The sequence below is a fragment of the Bradysia coprophila genome, unplaced genomic scaffold, assembly GCF_014529535.1.
Source record: "Bradysia coprophila strain Holo2 unplaced genomic scaffold, BU_Bcop_v1 contig_358, whole genome shotgun sequence".
In the NCBI taxonomy this organism is placed as follows: Eukaryota; Metazoa; Arthropoda; class Insecta; order Diptera; family Sciaridae; genus Bradysia; species Bradysia coprophila.
Genome location: NW_023503616.1, coordinates 407709 through 431901, shown reverse-complemented (window position 1 = coordinate 431901; position 24193 = coordinate 407709). Strand labels below are relative to the sequence as shown.

Here is a 24193-nt window from a genome sequence, read left to right as displayed (position 1 = left end):
ATGTTCATAACGTTATGTTTAAAACACTGTCGAGGACATTTACCACCGTTCAACGGTGATTCAATTATGAATGTAGCATACGCGCTGAGCCACATAAGGTTCACCAAGCGTCGTAAAAATTTAGCAGCTCCCATAATGATACCATTTTCCCATTTAAAGCCAAACCTTTTTATTCATTAATTTGCTCTATCCAATATGTATGTATAACTTATCTACTCGCACCGTGCGCACATAACACTGATTTCATTTTATGAATAAATTTTCCCCGAGTATTTTCAAATAGGCGAGAGATATGCAAATTTCCATCCATTTACAAAAGCGTGCCTTATCAATTTTGTCTGTTTAACACTGCATAACATAAAGTGTTCTACCAACTTATATATATTTATATACAACGGCGATATAACTCCGTGTTCAAGGTACATAACATATAATACCGGCTGGTGTTATGTATACAATGATCCGACATCAATTTCAAGTGAAAGAATACAGAGTATAATGTAAAGGTGGATATTCCCGAGTCGATGAAATTTAAAATTTTTGTGCTATTCAAAGTGTACACGTTTTCTAGTTGAACAGTTTTATATCCTTGATATGTGTGAATTGTTCACGACAATGATTTTAGAATAAAGGGGAATCTAAATTGGCAGATATGTTCTGAAGGAATTAGTTAAAGATTTACATCACGGTATTTGCCGTGAGCCAAAGTTAATTAAAAATTAAAAACGCTTTTTTAACCTGTTAACCTGTGACCAGTTTTTATTATCGGGTCTATTACTTCCATCAAAGTATTTTTGATTTCAAATCTTGTACTTCAATTTTTTTAATATGCATTTTACCATATAAAGGACCGTATTACGCAGAGCTAGTCATTATTTTTGTCATCATTATCAATAACAGATGAACAGCCGTATGTGACAGGCTAGTCAGACTATGCAGAGAAAGACGGTTTCTTTGGTGTGACAGTGTTCAAAAGAACCATTCTTAAAAACGCATTTCTTACCAATAATATACCAACTTTTACACGTCGCTCTGTATTCATAAGGTACTTGAACTCGCAAAATTGCCCCCAATCAACTCCAATTCCCCTTCAGCAAGCTGCATTTTTTTTTGAATGCTCAACATATTGCTAATTGATTGTTATTATACACACAAAAAACTGAGTTGAACAACAACCATTATCCCAAAAAAGCGAAACAAAGTGCACAATAAACTACATCACTTTTCTGAATAACAAATACCCTTGATGACCATGACGTCTCTTTGTCTGCCAGCCAAAGATGTATTTAAATATGTATTACAATAAGAAATACCAGGCATTGATTTGCTTCGATTTAAATGAGGTATATGCCAAAGTTGAAGGCAATGATCGTATGTTCCTATTGATACTTGTTACGTATGCGCAACACACGTTTTTATACTAACTATAAATCGATTGATTTCTGGTAAAATACAATCAAAAAAACCTGTTGTTGAATATATTCTTTTTCCCAGTTTTAATGGAATTTAATTCGGTCCAATGAGGATTTGATTTCCATAAAGCTCTGATGACCGTCTCCCATAGTCTTCATCGTTTTACGTTACCATAACAAATCGTTGCACAGATGAAAAAAAAAAACCAGCGAAACTTGATCAACCATATCATAGCTCAAATTTTAATCTGTTACTAGGAACCACAGTTTCGTCTTTCCAAACATGACAATATGAGAACACGAACAGTTAAAATTGCACACCATAAATTCAATTTATCAAATCATTTTTGTCGTTACCCAGAGATGTAAATTGTCGCTCAAGGACAGGAAAATTAGTTATCATGGGTCGTGAATATTGTTTTGCATGCAACCGACTATAATATCAAAAACATTTTTTAGTCTGACTTATTGTTGCTATAAATTTGATCATCATCGTAGTTCATCATCGCTTCGAGCGGATGAAAATTCGTGTGAACGTCCTAAATATTTTGTGACAAGGTACGATGTTTTTCTACACTTTCTCAACAATAAGATGCAATACATGAACAATGCTAGATGTGATAGTGACGTACATATAAATACAAAATCAAGCAGCTAGTATTTGAGGTGCATTCAATTCTAGCCAAATCTGTTAAACAATTCGGAAAATCTACACATGATGAACTGATCAAACGTTTTTTTTTGGTTCTCGATAAAATATGTGCATTTACAGACCTTGAAGCGAAAATAATAATATCGTAGGCATCTCAATGATCGATACAACCGAACCATGTCCATATATACAGCACAATTTAATTAACATAAAACCACGCCAAAACCATCAAAAAGATAATCATCAGAAAGACTTAATTAGCATCGCATATCATGCATTTAAACGTTTTTCTCTTAATGCTTGACATTGAAGAACTGCAATAAAAAAATATTTAAACAAAAAAAGCAACGTTAATACAACGACGATGATGAGCGGCTTAAATATATATCTAAATCGCATCAAGTATCATTTCACATTAGCTTATTTATGATAATTAATTGATATGGGTTTTTGTATATAGGATCTTTCTTTGCAGGCATTTCAGCTGCGGTCAATTAATGCAAAGTGAACCTTAGCATTAAATAGTCTGCTCTACATTTTATTAACACAAAAACTCACATTCCCTTTCGATCCGTCAATGCCAATTGCAATTACTTGTAAAATCGTAATCAAAATTTATCGTTTAATAATTGCAATGCTCATTTCACAGTAAATTTATTGAAGAATTTCAACAACACAACAATTGTGAATGAGCGCTTTTTTCCATGTTATATTACATGCAGCAGCACAAAATTCGAATCGACTTGGGTGGTCCATTCTCGGCAGACTCCAAAAAGCACACGATAGCAACACACAGCTCGCAACAAGAAGGTTATAATGCTGCATATTTTCGAAATATTGCTGCGGTACATGATGGGAAAATGGTAAATGGTGTGGGAATTTTTGCTGTGTTTTATTTTGATTCGCATATTTGTTGGAGTAGAGATGGACGCAATTCTGAAGCATATAATGGGTGTTAATTTCCTGAACTGATTGCTGTATGTTTATGAAATAAATCTTTTATAACACTGCATATTTGATTCAAAAATTTGTATTTGAAATCAGATAGCCCAGCTAGAAAAACTAGCGTTTGGTGTAGACCAATCTTTAGAGCTTCCATTAACCAGTCAAATACGGAGATTCATCTGTTATTGATACGACGACATAAATAATGACAAGCTCTGGGTAATATGGCCATTTATATAGTAAAATACATGTTAAAACAATTGAAGTACAAGATTTGAAATCAACAGATTAAAAATACTTTAATCAATGGAAGTAATAGACCCGATAATAATACTGGTGATAAGTCCATTTCTTCAATATTTCTATCAGTATTTTCATTACATAAGAGAACGCTGGTCAAAACTGATCTTTTATTCTTGTCGTCGTTATCGATAGAAGATGATTAGCCGTTTCCACAAGGCAACTTTTTGTGTTTACAAAAAAATGCTGAGTCTGTGCCAATGTATAATTTTGTACATGAAAACTATGATATCATTTCAATGATATTGTCTATCTTGCGGGTACAAAAGCCATATATAAAATCAATCATCTTCGCTAACAAGGCGTTTTAATGTCACGCTGCTTTTATACAAATTATACCCAATTGTATTTTATAGAGAAAATTTGTTTGCTATTCGGGCAATATAAGAACCTTCGTTTCGTACAGTCATATTTCTCTATTTTATGCTCATTCTCCAAATGGTTCCATATTAAAATATATATAATCTTATTATTTATATTCATTGAAACGATATGCGAGACTCCATTCCATTGTAGTACCATTATAATATGAAAATTGTTGTTAATTTTATTGGATTACCTTTTATCTAGCCATCGCATAACATTGTATTAATATATGTATGTTGTCCAATCCTTGTATAAATGGTGGAAATTGAATATAAAAAAAATTTGAGGTAATAAAACGCTGTCAGTCGCAGTAATAAATGTTTTTCGATATTAATAGGTTATGCAGCTCAAAATGTGAACATTTTTTTATATATAAAAATGCGCGGTGTGTGTATTACATTTTACATCTTAAGACTTGAAATATTAGTGTAGGAGACACCTATCTACTTATGTACTATTATGGCTATGTGCTTGAAGCTATGCCCTTTCTCTTAATGACGTAGAGAGCTGGGCGAGAACATTTTTGTGAATAGAATTAAGTTAAGAAATTGATATCAAAATTATGTAGTTATTTATGAGCTGGAATGGAAAAGTATCCAACTGTTTACGGTTGAAAGAGCGAATATTTTTGAAATTTATTTCTTTATGAGTGGAAAACAATGACCAATAAAATTGTAAAGAAATATTTAATTTACATAAAATTAGAATTATTGCAAGGTTTCAACTAGGACGTATAGTTGTTTTCATATTTTTTTAAATTATTTACTGTGTTCACGTACTTGCTTCAATTATAAATAAAACGGCAGACCTATCGTGTTTCTCTTCAATAAAATACCTCGCACTACTCTTTATTTCCCTACGCATATAACGTAAATTTTATAGCAGAATAAAATGCGATGGGCATTCTTGAGTCAAAGAAGAAATTTAAACGCAGTAAATATTCTGCGGAATATTTAAATTAATATGTCAAAGTTATATCGGTTGTGGAAAATTACCAGATATACTTGATTGTAATAGAGAGATCCAGCAGACGAATTTTATGAATCGACTGAAAGCTTGTAAGTTGTAAGTTATTGTCAGAATAAACGTAACGGTTTTTACGTTGACAAATTTTTTTAAGAAATTCGTTGGCACAATCTCCCTAATGTATTTCAATATAGAGACCTGCGTTTTGTGCACGCTGCACATACATGTAAGATTTTTAGACCCATACGAAGTAAAGGGTGTTTGTTTAGACTTGAGGAAAATGAATTTTGACAAATGCTAGTCTCAGTTAGAAGATGTTCAAAATCGATCGAGTAGGTCCAGACATATTGATCTATTTTAGAGGCTCGGGCAATCAGGAAAAAAAATGGTAAAAATGGTAAAATCGGATCCGGATTGGAAGTTGGGGCTTACAGGCTAAGGAGTGAAGTTTCGCTTGAATCTCGAGTTATCCGATTTTTTTTTAATGTAATGAATTGGTGATCGTAAGTACTACTTTCAGTTGCCTAACAAAATGGCCGCCAGCTGCCAGATTGGTTCTTTGCGAAAATGGCATAACTCAGTAAAAATGATACTTGTAGAGTTGCTATCAAGAGTGAATTTTCTGGGTATGTGTTGGGCGTGTTTCGGGCATTCCATTTTTGAACATCAGCTATATTGAGCTATTAAGAACATATTTAGATGTAAACTGTTGATCTGTAGTTATATATAGCAAATTAAAGCGTTATATAGTTGTTGACATAGTCATTTAATAAATTCGACTTTGTACGGGGTTATCAATCGCGTGTGCAAATTATGTGTTTTCGTGTTATCCAGGATACCGGGAATTTTTTTTAGGATACCGGGAAATCGAAATATAGCTGCACAAACCAGCGGGAAGTCACTTTTACATTTTTGGATGCCGGGAAATCCAGGAAATCTTGACTCGGATACCGGGAAGAAAACATAATTTACACACGCGTTGTCAATATTGCTATAAGCAATTTTAATAGAAGTTTTCAAGATGTAGTGTTTCAGTATAGTTTCAAGATACATGACACTATATTTACTGAATGGAACTAACTTTTAAGCCACATAATAAGGTAACCTGACGATCAGTGTACGCAATATTATATTGCATACACTGATCGTCAGGTTCCCTTCTTATGTGGCTTAAAAGTTAGTTCCATCCAGTAGTCCAAGGATTCAAGTTTGCACATCTTCACTTTGACATTCAGAGCACTGGACAGAAATCCCTTGTGTCAACCCCTGGTAGGGCCAGCGCAATTCATTCAAATAAATGGAAAGTTTCAGTTCGAAAAATTTTAAGTTGCCGCAATCTCTCTAATGGACTTCAATAGGGATACCCTGTGTTCTGTGCAGTGTGCATCAAACATGCATGTATTTTTTTTTGTTAAACTTTGTTTCCTCGAGTATACCGATGATGTTACATTTGCACATATAAACAAGCCATTTTTTACCTTTAGAAATTTCAGCACTGAGTAACACAGAGGAAATCATTTCCAAGTAATTTCATTTTCGTTTGTGCCTTTCAATTATTTACAGACCTGTAATGAACCAAAACCTACGTTAAGATTCAGTTCCCGTAAAATATAAAAACATAAAAAGAAACAAAATACAAAACACACATCGAATCCAAAACAAAAGGAGAATATATATCCAGAAAAGAAACACCTCTATAAACGCTGATATTAAAATACCATGGGTGCTATCATGTAACAATCATTTTTACTAACATATACCGTGTATTTATACCGATATGAAAACTAACTGAAGGAACCGCGCCGCAGCACAGCGGTGTGATTACAAACAGGCCGATATAAAATTCAACGTGTGTGGTCCATTCTGATGGGATTCTTGTTGATGGCAACTTAACATTAAATAGCCTTCTCTTTGCTTGGAAAACAGCAAAAAGAATATATTGACTGAAAAATTCGAGCACGCGGTTATTTATTTATTGTGTTTCAACTGCACTCTTCTGTGTGCTGTTGTGGCAGTGTTCGTTTAGTGTTTTGTGTGAAGAATAAAAATAAATAAATAAAAGATTATTGGATGGATATTCTTGCATGTCTATCGCATTGAGGATTATTCTGTGTATTTGAAGATTCGGATTTTATTTCTTTTTTGTTTTCTCAATTTTTTTTTTCTCTTTAGGTATAATGAGGAGATGGTATTCAAAGTATTCTTCGATGCAAAAAAAAAATAATAATTTTTTTCCTTCATTGAAATATTTTAACGATTTTGTTTTCTAAAGAGGATTGTTGGATATTATTATTGGTTTTGTGTTTGACGGAAATTTGTTAACCTGTAAATATATGGTAAATTAAACGATGAAAACAATTGATTAACATTTGTTTTCTGAATCAAAGATATTTCATAAATAAAATTTAAAAAATAAAATCAAAAACAAAATCCCAGAGTTTGTATTGAAAAATGGAATGAAGCAAATGACTTGGAACAAAAATCAAGTGTGGGACGGTACTTTCAACATTTGTCATAACTTCGAAGGAGTGTATTTATTACACATTATACCATTATTAATGCATGGTATTTTCATTGTATTTCATATTACTATTATTATTATTATGAATTTGTTCAACATTTCATTTTAGATGCAAGATTTTTTTTCCTTCTCTCGTTATTCAGTTTAAAAATATATTTTCAATGGGAAATTTGATAAGAAAATTATGAGCATATTTCGCTTATTATTATTTGTAAACAGGCGCGTACGTTGAATGTAATTTATTTTTATGTTTAAATCACATACTTCATTCAATTGTTTGTTCAAGTAATACGTTGAACGTTTTAATGTATTGAATATGAGAGCATGATTTATGACTTTGGACGAAATTGTTTTATAATTATATGGTATGGTATACGAAATGAGGTTGAACATATCGGTGCTTTGGAAAAACTTTTTTTTTTATCAATGCAATGGATAGAACAGTAATTATTTCTGTTAAGATCACATTGGCTAGACTAAGTCTATGTTATGTTATACATTACACATATTGTAAGTCACAAAATGGTTGAACTTTACCGGCATATAAAATAATTTTTAGAATTGATGCATGTCTCGGGGTGGGGCCATCTGAGAATTTCTTAGCGACCATTGTTAATTAGAGTTAAGTTTACAGTAAAATTCGAAATTTTTAATAATAGGCAGAGCCATTAGTTTTCAATAGCAGACGTCAATGGCAAATCTAGGAGAATTATGAAGATTTATCATTTCAGGTATAGTGAAATTTTCATAACAACGTGAAGTGATAATTTCGGTTCCAGGTTCGTTCAGATTGAACAGGATTTCTTAAATTCCGGTTCAGGTCGAATTCAAGTTCAAGTAAATCTATTAGGTAAGTCTGAACCTGATCTCGCAGGCTTCCGGCATGACGGTATTCTTATCGCTATCGATTTTATTATTTTATCATTTATCGTATCGTTACAATAGAGAACGTCAGAATCAAAAAAATTGACGTTCTCTAATAACGATTAATTTGTAGAGTTACTTTCAGAACCTAAAATTTAATGTTACTACCCGTAAGGGAACAGAGGTTGAACGACACCAGTAACGTTATTTGTACTTGTAATTTTATGTAAAAATTACGGTATGGTCATATCTTTTTAGAAATAGAGTTGCAACGTTACAGGGATGGTAACGTGCTTGAAATGTTACGAATTGGAACAAAAAGAAAAAAAATCAAAACGATAACGTTAAAAATTGGCATTTTTGTATAATATTATTACGGTAAGGATCATTGCTGATCGGAACTGCGATAACATTCCGTCCTAAACGTTCTAGAATTCAATTTAATTCTTACAACACACTTACAAACCGAACTAGTTATAAATTGAAACTACAGCAATAAATTATGTCGTCAATTGTACTGATTGCTGACTTCTGATTTTCATTTTTCTATGCATTGTAAAAGTTCTACGTACACGTAATTGCACTTATGTTTCAGTAAACCACAAACTAAATTGACTAGAAAAAATAAACTTCATGTGAAAGTGGTAAATAATGATAGAAAATATTTTACCAACAAAGTTTATCGCCCATAAAAGTAATAATAATGGCCATCCAATAAATTTGAATGTTTTGTGAGGAAAATTACAATTCAAGCTAAGCTCTATTCACAATGGTCTGATCGTCCAACTGCTAAGCACAAATCCAATTTCAAAACAACAATAATAATTCACTTGAAATATTGAATGAAACGTTTCAGCTTCACCACAGAATTTTTGGTAATAATTAAATTCTTGTATTCTCCCTTTTGTGGTAGACTGTTTTTTCTTCAATGGATCGTATGCATACATTTTATGTTGTGGTTTGTTGTTTTAAAAATATAATTTGGCAGACCATTTTTTCGACTCAAAATTTCGAATTGAATTGACTGCTTAAATTATGCTACAAAGTTTTAGAATAAAAAGAATTGTTTGTATGAAATGATGTGACCGCAAAGCATTCATTGTAATTATCATATTCATGTAGTATTAGTGCCAACATAAAGCAAAGCTTTTTTTAGATTTCCTATAATTAGATATTAAATTCGAATGAACTGGCAGATGAAAACAGGAAAGTCATTACCACCTCACATTACGTATGAGAATATAAATCATTTCGAGGCGGACTCCCAATATCCAACAACAAAAAATTGATTAGATCTTTCCTTTGATTATTTACAATTTACATTTGTCTGAAGTAATAAAGTTAAAATTCTGCAAGTCACAAAGATTCAAAACTTAATAAGTTCCACCATGATGAATTTGTCTAATTTGAAAATTCTTATTCTACATTGTAATGTACATTTTCTTCTGACATCTTTAATTATGTACGTAAACCACTATATTTTCACATTAAGACCTACTCCAAACACTCATTCCCATTACCTGTACGAGCACCAGTCCGAGTTAAAGACTCGCAAACGCTATCTACATTATGTGAAACATTGAACTTTTTTTTTCTGCAGTACACTACTCGTCATGTCCATATATATAGGAGGATGAATTCACCATATTGTAACAACATTTCAACATCGTGAATATAATTGTAGAAAAAATATTTTTGCTGAATTGAGAAAGAACATACTTTGGATTAAAACATTTTCAGTGATTATATTATTAGCGAATGATGCTGTTTGATGTTATCTACTCATTTGTTGGATTTTAAACATCTTTTCAATACGAAAAACAAAGAGTTAGATAGTCGTTCTTTAATGGTCATAGTATTTTAAGCAAGTGCGTTGAATTGGTTGCTTTTTCTTCATAAAATTCTTGTAAAATGTTTTTCTCAAAATGGATAGGTTGACCTTTTCAGGCAACAGTTAAGTTGTTTCAAACTAAACAAAATTACGCGTAGTACAAAGCCTAGTTATTACAAATATTTCTTTATCAAAAATCTATGGAATCTCATATGCCTGTAAGCTACACTTTTTACAGTGACCTGACCATAACATAAATTTCATCTTTTGAGGTAGATTCAATCCGGCTCATCCTAAATGTGATACCAACGCTTAGCATACGTATGTATTGGTTCATTATTATAAGATGAATTGAATTTAGGTCATTTTGAGTTTGGTGATAAAATCTAATTAATTTTCCACCTATTCGTTCACTTGGGGGCAGGGATCCTTCCTTAACGTTACAACTTTATACAAAAACCTTCCGAGTGGCGACGTTATCGGATTTTTTGTCTTTTCGTAACGCAAGCAAAGACGTAACAACGATTAATCTGTAACGTTACTTTCAGAACCAAAAATTTGAAGTTAATGCCCGTACCGGTACCGAGGTAGTACAACACCAGTAACGATATTGTACTCTTTTCGCAACAAGTGACGAAAAGAAGGACTTTCCATTGCCTTTATTGCAAAAACGTTGTATACAACTCGATGATAAATGCTTTTTTAAGCACACGCTGTGTATTATCACACTCGCCCTGCGGCCTCGAGTCACAATCTACACATCTAGTGCCTAAAAAAGCATTTATCACTCGGTTGTATAAATAACTATTATGTTTCTGACAGACCCTAGAGAAAACATTTTATGTAAACATTGCAGTAGCAACATACTAGACGATTTTTGGAAATAGAGTTATTGTAAAGATACATCAATATGCCAAAAAATAACGATAAAAATAGGACGAACTCATTTTGATGAATTTCAAGTAAGTGGAAACAGCGAAATGAAAATTATGTGAACTTAAAAAGATTGTTGAAAGTTAAAAGAATGTCTCATGTCCACATGCCTCAAAATTTCAGCTTTAACTTGTTTGATGTAAGTTTGTTGTTAGCACATTAGCCGAAGGCTTAGTAGTAAAAAACTTTTGTCCTCGAATTAGGTACGATGACGAGAGATATATCATGAAAACACTAAGAAAGACAAAAAACTCTCACTCGGTGGTATAAATAACTACTCTTAATTGTATAATTGAAATTGTGTCCATGTAACAAATAACAGTGGATGGTCAATTAATAGTAAAAACTCGCTAAAGAAAAATCGCAAAAAGCTTTTACATCATAAACGACCATAGATTAAAAGAAGAATCACTAAAAGCTCAGATAAATTTTAAAGTGCAGACCTCGGTGCGGACATTTTTGAACTTATTAAAACGTCACGCAATAAAATGCTATTCATGACAACAATTGTAAACCATAAACATGAAGGAAGATAATCATACACTTGTGATTATTCGTTTTTTTTTTTGAGAAATGCAAATCACGTATTTCCACTATTATTACATTATTTACAAAATGAAATACCTGTGTATGCACAAATGACATTACAGAGAGATAAGTTAATTTACGATGCATATAATCACATGCATTTTCAATTTCGAATGATTTCTTTATTACATATCATTAAATAATGCATACCTTTACTCGTACACGTTAGTTGCACATTGCATATATATATGTAATGCGTACGGATGCAGAAAACAGAAAATATATGGAAATGAGAAGTAAATAAGTAAATACTTATGCTATCCGACTATTATACAAGAAGAGCTCTTTAATGGTTGAGATATATAATTTCTAGCTGGAAGTAAAATAACAACTTATTGTCTGTGGAGATGAGTCTTGTTCTCATTGACAAATAAAAAGGTTTTTGTTTTATAAAAGACTTGTAATAATTCGAAATACATTTAGAAGGTATTGAGATATTGTTTGTTGTTACACACAATCGATTTCAATAACAATCGTTTGAAATCTTGATAAAATGGTAGACTAAAATATTGGCATGATTTCTGATAGTATAATGCGTTACTGTTAGCGAATGAGTATATTGATTGAATCTACTTATGGAGACGGTTTTGGAAAACATTTTAGAATTTCATTTCATATGTCTTCAATATATATTCGTTTAGTCAGCCAGCGGCTTAAGGTTAAGTCGGCACTATTTCGACAATACAAATATTGCTCGCCACTCGCCAGTACAGCCGACGGCAAACGAATTTCGAAACAAGGATATGTCAAATTGCATGAGCTTCATTCATAATAAAGTTATCTGAACATTTGCGAAACGAGTTTTGGCTATACCATATCATTATGTTTAATCTGAATATTAATGAAACTGTGTAAAATTAATTAATTAGAAGTAACAGTTTTGGTTGGCTTGTCACGTCGTGTCACATACAAATAAATAATTAATCAGACGAATATACTACCAATTTTGCCGATCCCAGTTTTGCTTACCACAGTGAAAAAAAATACATTACCATGCTCAGTAGTTTACACATCGTACGCATACGAGAGCTTGCGCGAGTATTATTGCAATGTCGTGTATAAACTACGGTGTATGGTGAAGTATTCACAGTATGTAAATGTTACAATATCTAGTGATATAATACTTATTGCATATTCATTATATCTCTAGGTGACATTTTCTTACAAAAGGTGTTGCAATACACACTCACAGTATGCGAAAAAAGTCTTTTCTGAACTCAGTGACGAAAAGTAAAATTTTCATTAGCTTTTTTGAGAAAAACGTTGTATGCAGCACGATGGTAAATGTTTCATTCACACTCGGCCTGACACATCTAGAGCCTAAAAAAGAATGTATCACTCGGTGGCATAAATAACTATTATGCTACCTTCTTGAACTGTACCTCGGTTCGAGATGGAGTAAACTGGATCGAGAGCCAAGATACCGGCTTCACGTTCTAGAAGCGTAAGTAGTTTTAGATAAAACTCCACAGATAACATAGCGTATGCACCTCTATCCAAACTGTTTAGTTTACTTCAAACCCGTTAATATAAACATTTTGGACAGAGGTGCATAATCTACTAATACCAATACAACACACTACTAGCAATAAACTAATCTAGACGTACGTCGAAATAGAGAATTACTTTCATTAAGCTTTGGAATGTTTACGCTTAATTAAGGGCGTTTTTCAATGTCTATAAGTACACACATATTCACTTATAAAACACCTGTCGTGCTAAAGTCTAGTTAAGAGCATTATTACCTTTTGGATATGCAGCCAATAATATTAATATCTAAATCATGTTTGAAAAGTTCAATAAACATGCATTGGCTAATTTGAACGGGGAATAAATTCGTTGCCGTCGGGTAAACTTAACATTGAATCGAACAATTCGATGAAAACACAACGTTCGGTCTGCTTATCGCCTGTGAGCAAAAATATTGAGTCATGTAATTTCAGTATAAAATTTAATTTAGTGGTTTTCGGGGAAAAAAAATTGTTACTGAAATTTTCCGAATCATCGCAAAGGAAAACTAAATCAAAAGAGTTCAATGCGTGGATAGAGGAGTAGAGGAAAGGCCACATTTTCAATTTACTATCAAAATAATTCTATGTTCTGGATCATTACTAACTCTAAATTGTACTCTGAGCTGATCTAAAAATTGTTGTAAAATATATTAATCGAATCGGAAAGATAATCCGATTGATATAATTAGTAATTTTACTGAATCACAAAATGTGTATTCTTGTAGCCATACATTTATATATATGTGAATGTATCATTCGTTTGTAAAGCCACGCCCTCCATCCATATAACAAAAGTTAAGTGTGTGGAACGCTGTTTATATACAACCAATTTTCTACGTTTGTATAGTGTAATGAAAAGCAAACAGAGCCATCTTTTACGCATAGTTAACTTTCGTGTAAATGTGTGAATGGAATATTTACTTCTCTTTCCACCTTATCTCACCTTTTACAGGTGATACTCATGTGTATTATGTTCATTTATAGGTAGGTATACTGTTTGGACGTTCATGTATTGGATCATATTTTTTGGTTAAATAAACTTATTAAATTCTGTCTCTGTTCAGCAATAGCTAATCAAATTGGATTGACGTCTTCCTCTTTTTTCGTCTTTAATTTACTTGTATACGTAGTACTCAATCACAACTTCTTTTTAGGTTTTTTTTTATTATTATTTTATATTTGTACACATAAACGAATTATAACAACATCACCATTAACATTCTATCAGCATGGATAAATATCAGAGAAAGAGAAAAATAAAAATTATTTTTTGATTTTAATGAACACATTTGAGACAAAATTATACACGGTTGTGGTTCAAAAAGGTTTTATTTATACATTTTCATTACACAATAAGTTGAATGTTTTTTTTATGATTATTTTATTTGGATTGATGAATTCATTTCAATTTCAGTCAAAGAGATATTTAATAAAGTTATGATTTATATAAAGAAAATATTTTTTTATTGTTTGTTGTTACGGTACTAAAATGTTGAATAAATTTTGGGACCAAAATTATTGATGGATCCAATTTTTATTTCAAAATATATTTTCATTGTCTATAAACCCATTCTAATTGTTGTATATAACCATTTTCTAATAACTCGAATAGAATTTAATTAATTAAGAAATGACAATATCTAATCAATACTAATCAGATGTTAAGGCAACGAAGCTTAATTCAAACACTTAACGCCACGTTCTAAATTAAATAAATAATTGAATAATTATAGTTGAACAGATACGATCGGACGATCAATATGGTATATATTCATTTCCATATACATTTCTCTATTCAAGCAGATCAATGGACGCGAATTCCATTTACAAATGAATAAATATTTATCTAAAGAGTTCATTGTCTAATAAAATCGATGTTATATTGGAAGACTGTTAAAATACACAAATCACAAATATTATAATTTAAATATTTTTAAATGTGAACGATATCATATTCCAATGTTTCGATATGTATGATTAAGGTCAATCAGCACGTATTCTCTTGATGCCGATGGCAGTCCGTCGGTAATAAATTTTGCGAACAAAAAAAAGCTTTGAAATAATAATAAGAAAAAATTTCCAAAATAGAGTCATAATTCACAGCTTATTTTCAAAATAATTTTGTGAAAGATTTTTTGGTTGTTAAATCAAAAATTTACATTACAAAAACCTATTAATTTAAGTGCCACTCAATGGTGAAAAAATTAAATAATTTAACGAGAAAAAAAAACTCGTTTTTATTAAATCATTTAAATTTTTTTTTAAATATAATATCTGTGTCCTGTTAATAGATAGGCATTAAAAGCGATAAATATTTAACGTTTTCTCATCACAGCTTTGATATTGCGGTAGCTTTAAGTTCAAGGTCAATTCCATCTACAAATCACTCAATTTTATCCGAAAAAAATAACTACAAATTTTCTAAAGAAAGAATATCCACAAATATAACAAAAAGTAGAAAAAAAAAACATTTTCATTTCAACATATATATCCACTTAATCAGGTAGGTATATAACACAACCGATATATAAGTTTCAATCTGTTTCACCCAATCGCCAATAAAACGAATGAAACAAAACATACAGAATGGTACCAATTTTCGGCCATCCATAAAAATTAAATGAATAAAACACATCTACACAAACACGCACACAAACATACGACTTAAAGAAATAATATTCGTACTATGTAATCATGGAGTAATCCAAGTAATAATCAAATCGTCTTCACATCAAATAGAGTTGTTCAATTAATAACGGTGGTGTTTGTTAAAGTCTTTATATTCTTACGTTATAATACACACAATATGACTCCGCCCACTGAGTTACCAACACTAACGTCGAATTGATTCAGTGTAGTTGTGAATGTGTTGTTAGTATTGGTGGAATGGGAGTGGTTGAGCTTTAATAAAGACACATCAAAAAATTCAGTCATTCGCTTGAGTTCTCACTCAACTGTCTGTCAGATTACAGGTGACATTTGACTGTGTCACATCAAAAACATTTTTTTCGAGTACGTGGTGTGTTGTGTTTCAGTGAGTACTTGCACTTATAGAATGATGATGAAATAATTCCATCATTGATTGAAGGCTTTTAAACGAAATTGTGTTTTGTGAGGAAAATTAACTTTGAGTATATAGACGAGGAATATAGAAGAGAAGGAACAAAAAAATAATTAATTTATAAAAAAAAAGTTCTGTGAAAAACTGTGCATTTAAACATTGTAAAATGGCCTTCGAAGATCGTTTTAGTCCTCAAAGTGCGTCGAGTCCAGGACCGGGAGCACCACATTCACCTCAGAACACCACATCAGCATCGGCTATGACTATTTGTTCAACGAATTCATCCTCGCCTATACACCAAGAGATGTCGCTTAGTGCATCGAACGATCGTTTATCACCTGCCGTAATAATAAAACAAGAGGATTGCTCAACAAATCAAATCACCTTTTCGATCACAAATATTTTAAGTGAAAATTTCGGAAAAATTAATAAAAAATCTGAAAAGAAAAGTTTACTTTTCCGGCCGTACGACATTGATAGCATAAGCAACATAAAATCGACACAAGTGAATAGAACAGTAAATAATAAATCTGCGTTAAGATTGGAGAGTGAAGCAGCTTTAGACTTTAGTAAAAATAATTACTTGGAAAAAACCAGCATATTGAACAGTTTCAATCAGTCGGTATACCCGCGTATTCATGAGGAAATTTTAAATAGTAAAAAATATCAACAACACTTGTCGGAGAGTGCATTTTCGAAAATACCGCCACTGGGCAATTTATGCAAAACAGTTTCGCAAATTGGACGACAATCAACACCTAGTCCTGTTGTAAGAAATGATTTGTTGCCATCACCCATATCCAGCGCTAGCAATGCACGAAGTGAAGGTAATGGATCTCAAAATTCACATCAAATGGTTTCGAGTCGTGATTCCGGAATGGAATCTTCAGACGATGCAAAATCTGAATCGGGCAGTACGAAAGATGATAATGGATCACAATTATGGCCGGCGTGGGTGTACTGTACCAGATACAGCGATAGACCTAGTTCGGGTAAGTTTGATTTGCTTAAATATTTTTTTACTGAAATATGTCGTGATTGGAATAACGGTCTGCGGTTTTTGTTAGCTTTCTCTACAGTCATTTATTTAACCTTTAAGAACCGGCAAGCGTATCACAATAAAATCATTTAATCTATTACTTTGTTTGTGGAAAATATTTTCTTGTGTTCATAAAAATCTAGTACTTCAACATTTGTGTCATACATTTTAGTATAGAGTAATTTATCGTGATTGGGAACGATCCGAATTTCGAACGCCATACGCCGCAATGTTAATCGTTCCAAATCCGAAAACTGTCAAATCTTGATTTGGAACTCCAAACTAAAAAATTTGTTCGACATTCGAAATTTACATTAGGCGATTCGCCGCTATTTATTAGGGACCTTCAGTTATAATGGTCGAAAGTCGACTGTTGTCCCAAATCAAGATAAATTACTCTACAATACAACACTAGCCAGAGCTTATCGTTCACTTTTGTCGTCGTTGTCGATAGCAGATGATCTGTTTTTATCGTATGAATAGTTTTGGATGGTCCTGATACCACAATGTACCTAAATATGCTGCCCCAAAAATAATTATCCAGAACGTCTTTGTGGAGACTGGAACTTTTAGTTGCAAAGAGTCGAATGCGAATTTTACCGGTTGACCTTTGTCATTTCGTTTTTTCTTAAATTTATTCTTCGTTCGATTCAACATTTGCTATTGCATAAAATTTTAAGTTTCTAATTAGATTGTTTTTCCATTTCCAGGTCCAAGATACCGAAAACCAAAACAGCCAAAAGACAAATCCCAAATACCCGACGAAAAGCGTCCACGAACTGCATTTTCCAGTGATCAGCTAGCTAGACTGAAGCGTGAGTTTACCGAAAATCGTTACTTAACCGAACGGCGGCGGCAACAATTGTCTGCCGAACTGGGCCTGAACGAAGCGCAAATTAAAATTTGGTTCCAAAATAAACGGGCAAAAATCAAAAAATCCACCGGCAACAAAAATCCTTTGGCATTGCAATTGATGGCCCAGGGATTGTACAATCATTCGACGGTACCATTAACGCAAGAAGAAGAAGAATTGGAAATGAGAATGAATGGTCAATTATAAATTAAGTTTTTTTTAAGAGAAATTATTTTGTGTACAAAAACCAGTGAAGATGAAACGAAGAGTGGCGTGAACATTAAATTGTGAATTGTAAATATTGACACATGAACATTTGATATAGTACAATATTACCTAAAATTATTCAATTTATAGGCATAGAAAATGGTTAAGTTCTCATTCCTAATAATTAAGATTTTTCAAAGGCTTTACTTGTAGAATATATTATACAATAGATCGTTAAATCTAAGCAAGTTTTGTCATCGATTCCATTTCATCAATTAAAGAAACGCCATTTCAAATCTATCATACCTCTAGTATTATGTTGTGCAATACATTTGTCAGTTAATTGGTTTTCCTTTGTCTTTCGTTAATTCTCTTTCACACATCAAACAAACAATAATGTTATATTATCACGAATACCAAGTTTTATTGAACAAATTCATTTATAAAATCTTTCGGTAAATTTTGCTTTAAAACAGTTTGAATTCTTGAAAAATATTTTATATTTGAAATGATCGACTATAACCCACACATTATGTATATTGGTAAATAAATCTAAGTACTAAACTCTTGTGATACATAGATCCAATAGTTTTATTTTACGAGACTGGAAAGAGCACAGAAATACATCAGTTGAAGCCAGTGTTAGACTAGCAATAATTGTCTGCAAGCAGATCTCGCAGTAAGTATTCAATCGAGTAAAACAAAAACAATTTTTCAGTATTTTTGTGAGAAGAAGCAAATAGTTAGGATGATCGATGCAATTTGACTGAACCTTGGAAATTATGATTGCACTAGAAGCCAAGGCCTATTTTAGGGAATTAAACTTCTCTAAATTACGTAAAGTTCATCGAAATTTCCGAAAATTCTAAAAAAATTGTTCTAGAATCTAAAGAATGATCATTCAAAACTGTTTGACTGGCTTTAACACGAAAACAGATAAAAATCCTAAAGTTGTTCAATATGTGGCCCTGGAAGTAAATAAGTGAAAAAAAACTAAAAAATTGAGGAATTAATTAAAATAGGCCCTGCTAGAAGCTCTACGTGCACAAATCCTTACATCATTTTATAATAGCTTTTAAAATGCTACATAAATCGACGTGTAACTTTATTTTTAGAAAAGGCAATCTTACCCTTTTAGAGCTATTATCAAGGCTATTACCACTGTTGTTCAAAGCGTCGTCATTGGCCAATGCACAATACTTCATTTGATGTAATTTTCGTTTTACTTTATAGAACGAAATACCTCGCTTGTTTTTGTCGTTGCTGTCGTTAACTGATGATTTGATTTGATTTGAGCAAAAGGTGATGTAGATCTTACTATAAAATGTGTTAAATTAAGTCAAGGAAAGCAAGAAATCTCTGTGATGAGGCAATAAATCATTGAGTATTTTGGAAGTGTGACCGTATGGAGATGGTATTGTTTCGCATCGACTTACAGTCCAAATCTGACATATATATGAACTTTATGCCAAAATTTCAGTCGATGTAAAAAGACGATTTAATGGAAAGAGTTGCCTGTAGCGCTATTTTGCTCGAAACGCAAAAGAAATAATTTCAAAATAATGACATGAAAAGTTTGAAATTATTTTTTGTTACCTACGGCGGTCAAACTGGACTGGACACAATAATAATCACGGATCGGGCATATTTTGATAAAGATTTCAAACCGTAAGCTTTAAAAATTAATTAGCGAAATATTGTTTGCGGTCAACGTAATTCACGCGGTAAGTGTAAGTGTAAGAATAAATCCAAAAGTTAACCTCATTTGCACGACCCTGGTTATCGACAATGACGACAGAAATGAGTAATGAACTCCGGTTATTGTTATACTTTATAGCAAAACGTATGATGAAACTAGTGAAGTAAAAGATGTTGTATTGTAATCTAGACGATACTTTAAACAATTTTTGCCTTTCTGCCGTTCTTGTTCATTAATAGTACATTACTATACCAGTGAAGTAATTTGATATCTCGTATCCAGCTGAAGCCCTCGGATACTTTTACTCATCGTGATACGAGATATCAAATTATTTCACGTGTAAACAATGAAACTGTTTTTGATGATTGTGACCTATTTGTCAAACCCGGGCAAACCTAAAATTGTAAACATTTTCAAAATTGGTACTGAAACTCTGTAAAATTTTGATAATTTAACCCAACAGGAAGTCAGATTTGCTGCATAATAAGTAATGCATGGACAGTGATATCTTTATGGTATATTCAAATTTCAATCTTCTTTAGTGCAATAACTGATATAATTATGTAGGGCCTATTTTAAGGGAATTAAATTCCCTAAAATTACTTAAAATTTTCGACGTTTTTTTTTTTACTTATTCACTTTGAAGGCTACGTATTGAAAAAACAGTAGTTGGTTTTGATCTTCGGTAAGCCAACCAATTGATTTTAAATGATATTTCTTGAGATTTACGAGCAAACAAAATTTAGGAATTTTCGGAAATTTTAAGGAATTTCGGGAATTTAATTCCCTTAAAATAGACAGTGTCTGACCAGCCCGAACCCCTAAAATTTATGGAGAACAAAGTCTACACGTTTTCCTCTATTTAATTGAATTCACAGTAATTCACAGTATTGACAGAAAACAAACATTTTGTAAAGCTATTTCAAACGATTTATTATTCCAACAGAATGTTTCACAAGAGGTTACAAAAATAAAATAAGGATGACTAACGAAGATAGTACACTTCGTTCAAATCCAGCTGTGGCGGAATTGTCCCTAGGACACTGGCCGCATTGCCTCTCTGTATTGCCAAACTAACCCTTTGTCTGAAAAACCAAAGTGATCTTGGCTCACCTGTGGCGTCGAACATACGTCTACCCAAATCCTTGGCGAAAACCTTGGCTTCATCTGACCAGCCCCCCAAACACTCCACTGCAAAAGCGACGAAATGATATTGGTTGGTAACCGTACTGTAGTCCCTCCGCTTTTGTTGAACTGCCCTATTGGCTGCTGAACACGCTTCAACGGACGATTTCCTGACGTACGAGGCACAAAGTGGATCGACACAAGTTGCATCCCATGCGAGTTGGCGTCCGCGACTCCAGGGAATGATAGTTACACCATCCACCCGAGAAGAGTTATCGTCTCTGGCAATATCAATCGGTTCGAGTAAGGAAGGAACTTGTAAAGTATTGTGAGAGTTATAAATTTCTTTTGGTGTTTTGGTTTGGACTGACATGCTACACCAAAAATTGAATTGAAAATGAATATCGTGTATATTGAATTTGATGTACTATTACTTAATGAGTTTCGAATTTAACCTTTCCAAACAGCAAACGCATCCCCATAAAATCATCAAATCTGTCACTTCTTTTGTTTAACACACAAATTTTAACATGCTACTTACGTCGAAAACCCTATTTTTCATGTTTTAATCACTACTTTCGACGCTCTCAGCATCTAAAATGAAAACTCTCTTTTTCTTGTGTTAATAGGTTGTTCACTTGAAAAATCTACTTTTCATCTTTTTATCGCTAGTCGTGTAATAGTAAATTACGTCCGTGAATTTTTATTTGGACTCACGTACGTACTGTACTTTACGTGATTAGGCAATGTAAATGCATATTTCATATGAGCAAAAAGTGCAAAAGGATTTTTCAAAAAATATCCCCAAACGATTTTCTGGAATTTGCTTTGATTTTATCTTATTTTTGGGTTTTTTTTTTGTTAATTGGTTTTTCATAAACATTTTTAGACGATTTTGAAAGATTTTACTTTAATTTTTCAGGATTTTTTTTAGAATTATCAACGAATTTGAGGCTTTTCTTAGCAAAGGTTTTACTAGTTGAGTGCAAAAGAATCTATTCTCTTTGTTTATCAGCCCCTCGCAAATAACATATGACTAGCCGATATTATTGTTAAATTGTCAACATTATCACTGTTTTTATAAAATTCAACAGTTGAGAGTTGTCATGATAATTGCAGAGTTGATTTAACTTAACAAATTAACAAAGAAGCTTTCTGTATAACTCGATTGGACTTATTTGTATCATATCAACGATTTAATGAGTCAGCCTTAAGATTTGAAAATGAGCAGTTAATTCTACATCCATATGTTTATTAACCATTACAAATAACCGCATAAACACAATATGATATTGTAACTGAAGTAAGAAAAATTATTTTTAAAAAAAATCTTTTTTGTTGTTTACTTTCATTATTGTTGACTTGAGCATGCAGCAACAACAACAATAACAAAAAAAGACAAAACAAAACGCATGATAATCTAAACAAACATGCTGTTTGTGACAAGGAGACAGATGACAACAATTGACAATCACATTTTTAATTTAATTTTATTTCTTTCTGTTTTTTATTTTTTTTAAATTTTGTTGTTATTTCCATCTCTATAATAAATATACTGACACCTGTTAAATAAATATATGACAATCATTAAACCATTGTCCAATTCAATAATGATTATTTCAGTTATTAGGTATGTATATATCTGTAATATACATATACTTGTAGATGCTCAAGGTATTCACTACATTCTCACTATATATAATATACATTCAATTCAATTTATAGACATGAATGTGCTACTGATTCATTAGCATAACAGTATTAGATTAAAGACAATTTAATTAGATAATTAGATAAAAATAATGTTAATTGAATAATTAATCCGTTTGATGGAATTCGTGGTATGCTGGTTGGGTCAGTATGAGTAATTATTTTATCATATCATCGTAAATGATAATTATGACGGGCCACCATTGGTGATAGTTTTAATTGTTTAGAAATGGAAGTAAAAAAAATGGGAAAATTATAAAAATTACGAGCACTGAATCTATTTTTGTAAAATCTACGGTAATTATAGCAAACTACATAAATCATCATAGAAATATTTTTCTAATTCGAAATTTCTTCTCTTTCACATATTTTCCATTACACATACCTTGCGAAGAAGTAAGTTTAGTAGAATGTATTGTCAGAACGTACGTGTTGCCCTAAGTAAATATGCAAAGATATAGTGCTTTAAAGGCCAAGCAATAAGGAAATGTGGATGGACCTTCAAGAATTTGATAAAATGCAGAAAGTTTTGGGTTTGACGTCAAAATGTCATTTTCATCTGTTATCTCAATATCAAAATTGAACTCGTTTTTCACACTAGTAACTCAAAGAATTTGTTTGGCACCTAGAATGATAATAGCTATTTTCATAGTGACTAAATGGATATTGTGGTAAAGAGAAGTGCTAAGCGAAGCAACAAATATTGTAAAGGTTTGAAATAAAATAAAGAATTGATTCCACTAATACATTAATGACGAACGAATAATGCGAGAACAAATTCATTACTCTATTCATTTGAAAATACATTTGTTACCAGCAGCTACCATACTGAATCGATACCCATCATAGCTTCACAGTTAAAAATCGATTTTAAGAATGTGTAGGCCAAATGCTGACAATTAAGTGGTAAGAGGTAAGTGGTGATCATCCCTGACCAATATAAATACAGACTCTGCCATATTGTAGCTAACTTGAACTTGACTTTTATATGTACCAAGGTGAGCTTGAAATAAATTTTAGTGGAAAGTGGTTGTACCTAAAATGTTATTCCAATTTATGATTTATGTGGTATCATTAGAAAGGTTAAGACTCAGGGTTAGTGTCTATTTCACGGGGGTCCAAAAATGCATTCAAAGATATCTCAAAAGAAAATTTTTATTGGAAAATGATCAGGGCCTAGCTCTCTACCTTAATCAGCAATAACATTTTGGGTACAACCACTTTCCACTAAAATTTATTTCAAGCTAACCGTGGTACTCTTCAAGAAATTTTGGTTTGTTTACAAAAAAACTTAGCCTAATGTTGAAACAAAGACTCCACTGTATTAAATTAAAAACCATTTATGAACAGCAGTACGATCAAAGTAGTGCGTAAATGGATCAAATCTATTGAGGAAAACATCCCCATTTACTAACTAGTTAGCAAAATAGCTATTTCCTAATTAGTGTAAAAATATTTCTAAATACTAATTTCTAAAATACTTCATCACTCATTTCCACAAAACAATGTTCCTAACTTACACTAAAGAGCTTTTTCAGCGAATGAGAACTGGAGGCGAGTTCTGGAATCGAATTCGCTTAGAATTCGTTTTTCTTAAACGATGTCGGAAA

The 24193-nt window shown here is 32.1% G+C and overlaps 1 protein-coding gene and 1 long non-coding RNA gene across 2 annotated transcripts; both read left to right on the top strand.

Annotated features, from left to right (window-relative positions):
• Positions 1-1460: 1460 nt before the first annotated feature.
• Positions 1461-20554, top strand: LOC119081633. The gene is made up of 3 exons (XR_005088503.1): positions 1461-1471; positions 11757-11762; positions 20415-20554. It is a non-coding gene; the product is annotated as an uncharacterized LOC119081633 (long non-coding RNA).
• Positions 15818-18630, top strand: LOC119081632 (segmentation polarity homeobox protein engrailed). The gene is made up of 2 exons (XM_037190684.1): positions 15818-16942; positions 17700-18630. Exons 1-2 carry the CDS (start codon positions 16117-16119, stop codon positions 18047-18049), a joined length of 1176 nt encoding a protein of 391 aa, XP_037046579.1. The 5' UTR covers positions 15818-16116; the 3' UTR covers positions 18050-18630.
• Positions 20555-24193: the final 3639 nt, after the last annotated feature.